At 50.5% G+C, this 11380-nt stretch overlaps 1 protein-coding gene across 1 annotated transcript; it reads right to left on the reverse strand.

Moving 5' to 3' along the window:
* Positions 1-4018: 4018 nt before the first annotated feature.
* LOC129388016 (uncharacterized) lies at positions 4019-11105 on the reverse strand. The gene is made up of 4 exons (XM_055077973.2): positions 11064-11105; positions 10734-10785; positions 9296-10251; positions 4019-5118 (listed from the first exon to the last, which is right to left on the reverse strand). The coding sequence occupies exons 1-4, from the start codon at positions 11103-11105 to the stop codon at positions 4690-4692; spliced, it is 1479 nt and encodes a 492-aa protein (XP_054933948.2). The 3' UTR covers positions 4019-4689.
* Between the last annotated feature and the right edge of the window lie 275 nt (positions 11106-11380).

Raw genomic sequence — 11380 nt, forward strand, 5'->3', positions numbered from 1 at the left:
ACGTGAGTACTGGTAAGACACAGCTGTTATAAACTTTTCTCTTGAGGGATAACGGCAACCTGCTGTTCATGATCTGAGAATGCCTGCCAAACGCACCCCAGCCCATTCTTATTCTTCTGATTATTTCCGTCTCATGATCCGGATCCGTGGTCACTACCTGCCCTGAGTAGATGTATTCCCTTACCACTTCCAGTGCCTCGCTACCTATCGTAAACTGCTGTTCTCTTCCGAGACTGTTAAACATTACTTTAGTTTTCTGCACATTAATTTTAAGACCCACCCTTCTGTTTTGCCTCTCCAGGTCAGTGAGCATGCATTGCAAGTGATCTCCTGAGTTACTAAGCAAGGCAATATCATCAGCGAATTGCAAGTTACTAAGGTATTCTCCATTAACTCTTATCCCCAATTCTTCCCAATCCAGGTCTCTCAATACCTCCTGTAAACACGCTGTGAATAGCATTGGACAGATCGTATGTCCCTGCCTGACGCCTTTCTTTATTGGGATTTTGTTGCTTTTTATGGAGGACTACCATGGCTGTGGAGCCGTTATAGATATCTTTCAGTATTTTTACATACGGCTCGTCTACACCCTGATTCCGCAATGCCTCCATGACTGCTGAGGTTTCGACTGAATCAAACGCTTTCTCGTAATCAATGAAAGCTTTATATAAAGGTTGGTTATATTCCGCACATTTTTCTATCGCCTGATTGATAGTGTGAATATGGTCTATTGTTGAGTAGCCTTTACGGAATCCTGCCTGGTTCTTTGGTTGACGGAAGTCTAAGGTGTTCCTGATTCTATTTGCGATTAGCTTAGTAAATACTTTGTGCGCAACGGACAGTAAGCTGATCGGTCTATAATTTTTCAAGTCTTTGGCGTCTCCTTTCTTATGGATTAGGATTACGTTAGCGTTTTTCCAAGATTCAGGTACGCTCGAAGTCATCAGGCATTGCGTATATAGGGTGGCCAGTTTCTCTAGAACAGTCTGCCCACCATCCTTCAACAAATCTGCTGTTACCCGATGCTCCCCAGCTGCCTTCCCCCTTTGCATAGCTCCCAAGGCATTCTTTACTTCTTCCGGCGTGGCTGGGAGTAGCGTTCACGAACTCATACTCTTATCCTGTGGGTGCGAGGAGACCATCGAGCACTTATTGTGTACCTGCCCCCGCTACGATGTACAACGCCTCTCTCTGCGGGAAACTTTACACCGACTGGACTGAAGACCGTTCAACGAGTCAAAGATACTCGGACCGTGGCCACACCCGTCACTGGCGCGAAAAGCGAATCGTGCATTAGTGCAATACTTGAAGTGCACCGGCTTACGAGACCGTTTATAGTGTCCCTGTGCATAGTGTCCCGCCCACACGCACTCAGTGCTCACTTTCTACCCTTTTCCTCTTTCTATTCCCCTTCCCCCCAAGTGTAGGGTAGCAAACCGGATGCTCTTCTGGTTGACTCCCTGCCTTTCCTATCCTTGCTTCTTTTCTCTCTCTCTCTCCGGCGTTACCTGTGGGATTTCGAATTCCTCTAGACTATTATCTCTTCCATTATCGTCGTAGGTGCCACTGGTACTGTATAAATCTCTATAGAACTCCTCAGCCACTTGAGCTATCTCATCCATATTAGTAATGATATTGCCGGCTTTGTCTCTTAACGCATACATCTGATTCTTGCCTATTCCTAGTTTCTTCTTCACTGCTTTTGGGCTTCCTCCGTTCCTGAGAGCATGTTCAATTCGATCCATATTATACTTCCTTATGTCAGCTGTCGTACGCTTGTTTATTAACTTCGAGAAGTTCTACCAGTTCTATTCTAGCTGTAGGGTTAGAGGCTTTCATACATTGGCGTTTCTTGGTCAGATCTTTCCGCTCCTGTGACAGCTTACTGGTATCCTGTCTAACGGAGTTACCACCGACTTCTATTGCACACTCCTTAATGATGCCAACAAGATTGTCGTTCATTGCTTCAACACTAAGGTCTTCTTCCTCAGTTAAGGCCGAATACCTGTTCTGTAGCTTTATCTGGAATTCCTCCATTTTCCCTCCTACCGATAACTCATTGATCGGCTTCTTATGTACCAGTTTCTTCCGTTCCCTCCTCAGGTGTGTAGGCTAATCCGAGTTCTTATCATCCTATGGTCACTGCAGCGCACCTTGCTGAGCACGTCCACGTCTTGCATGATGCCAGGGTTAGCGCAGAGTATGAAGTCTATTTCATTTCCAGTCTCGCCGTTCGGGCTCCTCCTCGTCCACTTTCGGCTAACCCGCTTGTGGAAGAAGGTATTCATTATCCGCATATTATTCTGTTCCGCAAACTCTACTAATAACGCTCCCCTGCTATTCCTAGTGCCTATACCATATTCCCCTACGGCCTTGTCTCCAGCCTGCTTCATGCCTACCTTGGCATTGAAGTCCCCCATCAGTATAGTGTATTTTGTTTTGACTTTACCCATCGCCGATTCCACGTCTTCATAGAAGCTTTCGACTTCCTGGTCATCATGACTGGATGTAGGGGCATAGACCTGTACAACCTTCATTTTGTACCTCTTATTAAGTTTCACAACAAGACCTGCCACCCTCTCCTTAATGCTATAAATTCCTGTTCTCCCCGTATACCAGCTATATTCTTATTAATCAGGAGTCTGTTAGACTGCGAAGCATTAGGAGGGAGGATCAGCGGTGACCATCTCAACAACCTTCCCGTTTCAGAGGACATTTTCCTGTTCAGCAACACTGCAGATGAATTGCAACAAGCGATTGAGCACTTTAACCGAGTAGGTGTAATAGCATGGTAGAAGGTAAATGTGCGGGAGACAAAAGTAATGTTCACTAGCCTGGGAAGGCAACAAGAATTCATGATCGCCAGTCAGCCACTAGAGACTGTGCTGGAGCACGTTTATCTAGGTCAATTACTCACAAGGGACCCTGATCATGAGAATCCTATCTTGCGACTTCGCCTGCCACGTGGACTCTCCTGTCGCGAAACAACTTTACTGTGTCGCATGTGGTTCGAGTTAGAGTTGAGCCACACGCAGTCCCGCTGTTGTAAAAAACCTCAAGAGTAACCCCCCCCCTCCCCGGTGACTCGAGCGACGGAAGACGGCGCATTTGCTCTTCGCTTTCCTTCTCTTGGGCGCATTAGGTTGAGCCGGATCGTAGGGTGCCCCTCTCGTTTCACTCGCACCTACAGCAACTGCGCGCGGCGAAGATGTTATAGTGCTTCAACTATATACGAAACGTCAATGCGACACTGTAAAATAATTTACACCCTTAAAGTGGAAAAGGATGTAAATGTGTCTATAACTCGCACCCCTAGGATGTGATTTGTATAACCGACCCCCTAAAGGTGTGCGCCATCGACATATTTACACCCGTTTTCACCTTTAGTGGTGCACATTATTTTACTGTGGACGGGAGAAATGCGTCTGGAGAGTCCATATTATTGCCATCGCAATAAAAGTGACAGAACCGCTAGTTGCGAGTTTCGCTCTCACCCCTGACGAAGCGCTATAGACGCGAGAAGGAACACTTTCATACATGCTCACGTACACAATTTTGAACCTTCTCGCGACATTTTGGGTGTATAAGCTTTGGACACTTCGTCGCCTACGTGCAACAGCATTTGCTTGCCTCTGTGCGAAGATCGCTGTTACTCGCAGACGCCCGACGTGTCGGGTGCCGAGTCACACAATATCTCGCAAAAAATGATTTGCGATAGTACGGTTGCCGATACACTGATCGTTTGTGAAAAATTTACCGGCCACAGGCGCTATTTGGAATGTCTCTGTGGACTATGCGCGCTGAGGCGATTATATTATCGTAAATTCGCTTATCTTGGCTGATTTCAAAATTTTCCCCGGTTTTCATTACTTCGACTTAACTGGGTTTTGCTGTAGATTGCACCCTGACATGTCGTCTGCTTCCCGTCAAAGACCCCCACAGATGTAGTATAACACGCCTGCAAGGAGTGTGGAAGCAGGATATAGGAGGATGTTGACTGCAACGGTTACACGTGCGCTTAGTAATCAAAGGACTACCGTTTATTGTAGCTACCGCAAACATCCCGCACTACGAACGAAACTGGTGACTCCCGAAATCCGTTCTATGGCTAAGGCATAATTCAGCAGGAGAGCGCTGAATACGCGTGCACCAAATATCGCACGCACTGGTTAACACCACCCGGCGCGCAGCAACAGAACCTGTAAGGACCTGCTAAATCTGCTTGCATTTAAGCATGCAGTACTTCAAGCCTTCCACAATCACAGACCGCAAGGAGTGCAGTGCACGAAAGACCAACAGAATGAAGAAAGTCTCCCCGCATACGGAGACGGCTTAGAACGCATATGAAACTGCGCAACAGCGAGAAGCCGCTCCAGAAATACCAGCCATTCGTCCAGAACGTAAAAATGGCTGTCTCTACAAAAGAACGGATGCTCAAGCGTAACTTGCGGGGTAACGCCACAGTAAAATCTGGTCGCTGAAAGGGCGCTAATGCTCGAAAGTGGTATAACTATCTTGGCACGAAAAACTTCATCGAAACGTCCTTGAGGCACAGTTACTAATCGCTAAATAAGGCATAAGTGTGGTGCTATGTATGCACAGTTCACGTGGTTAAGTTTGAAATCACCATGTGCCCAAAGTTCAGATTGGGGCGCGGTTCAGTTTCTGTAATCCACGGCCGTATGTTTTCTAAGGCAGGCACTGCTGTGCGACGAAATCCTCCCGGGAAGAACAGCCGAAGGCGGCGCCGAACTCCGGCATGTTGTGCAGCGGCAGCAGGCAGCTGGCGCGCGGAGACAGCGGACTCGGGCTTTGGTCCGCGTCGCAGGAGAGCAGGCAGAAGCGGGCGAAGAACGCCGCCTGAGCCTCGGGCCACTGCTTCCGAAAGTCGCGGCCCGCCGCCGATCTGCCGTAGCTCGCCACCAGGGCGTCATACGCGAGCCGCAGGCCCTGGGCGCGGAGCACCATCTCGTGACGCTGCCGCTCGCCGCCGCCGCTGACCCGGCGCTGCAGACCCAGGTGGTTGTGCAGCCGTTCCAGGCACGCGGCGCTGATTCCGTACTGATGCAGCGCTCCTCGAGTCCACCAGGCGTCGCTGCGTCGGTGGGAGTCTCTTCTCTGCGAATAGGAACGTTGGCCCTTTCTTCAGAGCGGGCACCTGTCTGCAGCCGCGCCCACGTGAGTGCGACGCTAGCGTATCGAATTTCCCCCACGCATGACGTCCTCATGCGATGCGCCGCCCACCCCTGCGCATGAACCGCGTCAACCCTCGAGGAACGGCGTACAGAACCAACTTGCGCTGCGTTTAGTGAACGCATCTCTTGTGTGAGAGGGGGGAGTGCAAACGCCGGGCAGAGAGAGCAAACGCCGAAATTTCCGCTTTTGCTCTCCCTGCCCTTTGATGCGATTTGCTAGCCGTTTTCATCAATTCTCATCAAGCGATTACTACCCACATAATTTTTTCTTGTAACTAAGCCAGCGCGGGAAAAACATAACTAAGCCAAAGAAAACTGCCGCAGTTGCGCCCGAAAGGCGAAGCATCCATTGCGATAGCAAATTATTACACAGTTATACGAAGAAAGGGTAGCGGTTTCATCGGCCGTATAACCTTGAAAGCATTCGCTCACTAACTAAATAACAGACAAGGTGTCACGCGGGCCACAGGCATGCGTGAACAAATCTCACTTTATGACTGCGGAAAAACGCAGGCGTGAAGATGAGCAGCAGCAGCAGGGACCAAATTGCCCTTCGTGCTGCCTCTTGTTTCAACGCGAACTAAACGGCAAGAACACAGCGCACACAAAGCCATCAGCCCTCGGCACGCCTTGACTCTGTACCCGCCGGAGTAGCTTTCAAGAAAGGGCACGCGCTGCCGCATGCAGACGCGCCGTGCGCAGCCGTCGCCGGAGTAGTACCGCTCCCCCCTGCTGCCTTGCGCGCTAAGGAAGACGGCGCGCTTCCTTTTCGCCTTCCTTCGCATGGATGTCCCATTTGATGATCGCTGCGTCTGAAGGGGTAACGTTCTGACTGGTGTTGTATAAGTCGCGGGTCACTTTTTTTCGCCGCTAAGCTAGAGTAGTACCCCTCCTCCCGGCTGCCTTGCGCGCGATGGAGGGCGGCGCGCCTCCTTTTCGCCTTCCTTCAGTGCTCGCGCGAGGTGAAGCCACCACATTTCTCGGCTCACCCTCGAACGCACCCGCAGTATATTGCCAGCATGCGGCCGCGATATTATGGCACTCGAACTTCATACGGAACAACACAGCGATGGCGACGGTGGACATGCGCCTGGAGTGTCCATATAATTGATATCTCAATAAAAAAAACACTACAGATCAATTGTAAACAAAGTAGAATCTCTTTTGAAGAAACCAGATCAAAGGATGCTCACAGCTTACGAAGCTGCAAGCGGACACAGGCGCTGTGTTTACAGGAAGAAACCAATAAAGCGAAAACTTCCATTCACAAACCCCCTCCCTGCACATTCAACAACCGCGACATAGTGTCTGATATAACAAACCCAAAAAATACTCACTCATAGCTGTGGCTAATTACGTTTGAATGAGCTGCAGTAGGGAGTTCTAGCCTGTCCGCAATCGCAATTCCAGTTTACGGAATTCCAGTTTAGAGTTTTGAATATTTGCTAAGTGATCGCGTTATGGCGCCTATCTTTAACCACAGAGGACACAGATCCAATATGGCAGTGATCAACCATGTTCTGTTTATTTGCAGCTTTAAAGAGTTCGGACGCGACATAATCGTTGGCATGCAGTTCGCTTTCGTCGAGAACACCCATGCGAGAAAAAACTTGCTCACATCTGACGCACGTTTTGGGAATACATGTGATGCGAAGCTTTCGTGAAGTGGTTAAAACTGTTCGCACTCGGCAAAGGGTGTAGCAGCACAGCGAGTACCTCCCTGTCCGGAAAATCGGCAAGACGTGGAAGCACCTACCATGCGGACCAGGTGAACCACGCGACAAGGGAATGCAGTGTGTCGGGGATGGGCCCACTTTTCTTCACGCTATCTATTGCTAATGCGCAATCTCCAGGGGCGGCATACTTTACTTGGCGAGAAGCTAACTGAGCAGAGGCGCCAAATCTCAAGAAATAATGCATAAAAAGGATAGCTTTATTAAAGAAATCATGCGCTTGAACATGTATATTTGTTGCTGTGAGAGCATTTATGTACTATTGGTTGCTTTATTGCACAATTTCGCAAAGATCATAGCCCAAAACCGGCACATTTGTAATGGTAGTGTATAGATTAGGCTACATGTTAGACGATTTAGGTTAAGAGTGGTGTGCTGCGTATGAGCTATTCGACGTGGAAACAGCAACAGCAGAAGGAGCAGTAGCAACGTTCGTCAAAGTACAGAAACTTTGGTTTCGGTTGATTCGCTTTCGAAAAAGCATTCTTAACCCATTGTTGTTGTCCGAGGAAGCGTCACAAGATGTGGATACTGCCGTCCGCGGCTCCTGTAACGCGGTAATCCGCGAACGGTGATACGTTCACAGATAAGCTCAACATCTCTAACGGGCAGCTTGAGATTTTCCTTAAACGTACTACCACTTCAGAAACAGCGGGTTACCGGAGCCGTATACGCCGGCAACATAGCCGGAAGCGATCTCTCGTGACGCAGAGCTTAACGAGAATACAGGCAAAGCCAATAGTAGTGACCTATTAAAACTTGCCTAACTGCTGGTGTAAAGCTTCGGCGGCGTCGCAATCCTTAGCTTTCCGTTATACTTTTCTTTCGGCGACAACCCTCGCGCAACACAAAAGCGTCTAACAGGAGTCGTAGTCGGACAGAGAGTCACAAGGTGTCGTCACCAGCGGCCGCCGCGGATAGCTTCGGTAAGATGGAAATCAGCGAGCGGTCGCATACGTTCACGGATAACTTCAAACCCTATACGACGACGTTCGTACCGACTCCTTCGCTGACAAAAGGACCGGCGCGACGACCTCCGCTATTGCTGTGGCCAACAGCGCCCCGACCGTGGCGTAGTTGAAGTGCGCCGGCACGCCGACCGGGTACAAGTACGGGGCCTGCTGGTACAGCGTGGGAACCACGACGGCCTTAGTGGACCAAGAGTACGCCAGCTCGCCGCGCCGCTCCCAAAGCGGGACCACGAACTCCTCTCGGGTCGGGGGACTGCGAAGGCGAACTCCGTGAACGAACGTCGTGACCTTGACGAAGAGCTCGACGAAGCTGGCGTTCCACTCGGCGAGGTCGTCGACCACTCGAGCGTAGCGGTTCGCACCGTCGTTGATCGCCGCAGCCATCGACTGCGTTGTCGTAGACAATGACCGTACAAGCTTAGTTGTCAGGTCGACGGGTAGCGAGGACGTAACTTTTCGAATGAAAGTCGGAGCGGTATGCTGGATAACGTTTAGTTTTCATGAGTTGTGATCATCCTTCATGCCACGTTTAGAGTTTCTGGCTTGCCAAGGGAAATAGGATTTCAGCCCTCAAAATACATGCCGTAAGCTAAAAAAAAGTTTTTAGACGGTCAGCAGGGCCTACTCCAATTCACATGCCTGTCTTGGTTTCTCCGAACGAGCAATTATAAGCGTTATGCGCTCTTCTTAATGAAACTAGCTTACAGTGACTACGTGAGCACGTACCAATGAGCGCTTTGTGCTTCTTGTGCCCTTTCTTGTGTCAGTGTCTGTAAGCGCTAAATCCAAGTACACTACGAACAACCAATGAAGCTGTTCCAGTCCATTGGTTTTCTCTTTCCTTTTGCCTTTTGCAGTTGTGTACCAACTAATCCAACATCGGACTTTCGTGGAAATGATTCCAAATCCTGCAATGACCTCCGTGATAAAGCACTCGCAATATAATTTAGGGGGGATGATCAAGCTCTGCAAGTCAAATACGAAACGGTATTGATTGATTGATTGATTGATTGATTGATTGATTGATTGATTGATTGATTGATTGATTGATTGATTGATTGATTGATTGATTGATTGATTGATTGATTGATCGATCGATCGATCGACGAGGACAGCATCACTGTTCTCGGTAAGCAGTTCAATGATGAGCACCATCTGAGGGAGTGAGTGAGTGAGTGTTGGGTTGACCATCCGGAAACAACGCTGAGGTTACGAGAGATGCAGTAGCAGAGAACCTTCGGATCATTTTGATCCCATAGGGTTCTTTACAGCGCACCTAAACCTAACAACACAAGCGTTTTCGCATTTCGCTCCCATCGAAATGCGGCCACCACGACCGGGGAAGGGGACAGGCGACTTCCTGGTGTTTGTTAGTGTGACGAACGTTTGTACTTACCGACATATCTCGGGAGGTAACGACGAGTCCCACCGTCCTGATCTTCTCGTGGGCGGTCCGGCGCAACGACGTGGTGAGCCACTTGAGCATGGCGGTGTCGTGCGATGTCTTTTTCAGTTGGTCGAACATGGCCTCGACGACGTCCTCAGTTTGGCGAACCTGCAGGGCGCTCGCCACGAACCGCGGCCACAAAAAGGCCAAGGTCCTCTGCACCAGGACAACGCAAAATCGCTCCTGGTCTTCGGGACCCAGCGACAGGCGGCTTCTGGACAGCTCCAACGAGAGTATTTCGGCATCCAGATGCGAGGCCAGGTACAACGCGGTTTGCTGGATGCCGCCGTTTGATGTCATTTCGCGGAACGCCCGCCGGAAGCCAGTTGCTTCATTGGCTATAGCGATGTCCGACAAGAACAAACCGTTCTTTCCAAAACACACAAGCACATCTTCAACCTTTCCGGCCCATGCTGTCGCGTTCACGTCGGGGACGAGCCCGTCTAGAAACTCCTCCAAGGGCCCATTCACGTCGCCTTCCGCGCTTCGAGTGGAGTTGCGGTTGGCGTCTAGTGGGCCTTTGACGAGGTCGTCCATCTCCAGGATCGTGTTGAGACCCTGGTCATCGTATTTCCCGACGCTTCGCAGACTGGACACCAGATCGCGGCGGTCACCGGTGGTCGTGAGCTTACGGAGCAGCGACGTTCCGCTCGAAAGCCGCAGCACGGCGTCGCTGTCCTCAGTGAACAGTTCGATGATGAGCACCGTGTGGAAACCGACGAGCAGCGACGTCCGCACCAGGAGCTCGACGAGCTTGTCGTAGCTGCTCGAGTCACGGATCTCGGTCCATTTCAGCTGGCTCCGCGCCGACTCGAGCGTTGCAGCGAACGCGGCCGAACTCGCCGACGCGTAACGATGGCACTCCCGGTAGACGATGCGTGCCAGACGCAGATCTGCCGGACCATCTGCGATGGCGTTGTTTCAAGGATACAAATGAGGACATGCATCAAAAATTTAACAAAGATAAATTATCTGCGCCTGAAACACGGGCTGGGTTAGTTGACAGAACAAGCGCATCGTTTCCCGCGGTAAAAAAGTTTTCACTAACCAGTCGGACAATAAAGGCGATAGACAAGCAATGGAGTGTTACCGAAGCAGTAAATCTGCGGGCAAGAAAAAGAAAGCCGAAACACATCATGCGCCATTCCACTATGTGACGGTGGATGACCAGCGAAGCTGCGTAGCACACGACAAAGAGGTGACACAGAATTTGGAACGAAGGTACGAACGCATATATTGTCTTGATTGGTGGTCATCGTCACGAAAAGAACGCACACATTTATTTGCATGCACTTCCGGCCATTCACCTTATACATTCTTTATAGACATTCGTGTTTTCATTTTGCAATATATTGAAGCAAAGAATTTGAAACCGCAATCACCTCACCGACTGGCAGTGGGCCAGTGCAATAGGTGGCTTTGGCCACTGCCGTCAGTGCCTTCACAGAGGGAGGAGCAGAATGTGAACGCTGGCATGATGAGCGGTAACGGCGCCAGCTGTGGAGGGGGGAACGCTGCGAGCGCGGAGCGAGCGGACGCGCCTCACATCGCCTCCGACAATTCGCCTCCGGTGTGCCCAAAATTCCTAGGGACCCCGTAAAATTTTGCTTCTACTAGACGGATAACATCACCCGGCGTCCGAAGATACCGCTCTGGAGCAGGTGGGCCATTTTTTGGGGCCTTTTATGCCCATGTTTGTCTCCGCCACTTCACCCACTTCGCCCCGGACTCGATCTCCATCGTTCTCCGCGGCCGCCATGGTGGCCTCTGCTTGGCGCGGGCACGATTCCGAGACGATGACATGGTCAGAAATCGCCGCAGAAGCCCCGTCTTCGCTTGAAGCTTCCACTCCGACAGAGGAGATAGTGGCTGAAGACCTTTTGTCGTTGGTGGCACTCCGTAAACGCCAGCAACGCTCGAACACTTCGGCGGTCAACGGACGCTCCATGAGCTCCGGCGTTTCTGTGCCTCCGAATCCTGAAAAGTCCAACCCTCAGCTCTCGCAAGTAGCGGGATCGAAGAAATGGCGGCCCA

This window comes from Dermacentor andersoni, chromosome 10, assembly GCF_023375885.2.
Source record: "Dermacentor andersoni chromosome 10, qqDerAnde1_hic_scaffold, whole genome shotgun sequence".
Taxonomy (NCBI): domain Eukaryota; kingdom Metazoa; phylum Arthropoda; class Arachnida; order Ixodida; family Ixodidae; genus Dermacentor; species Dermacentor andersoni.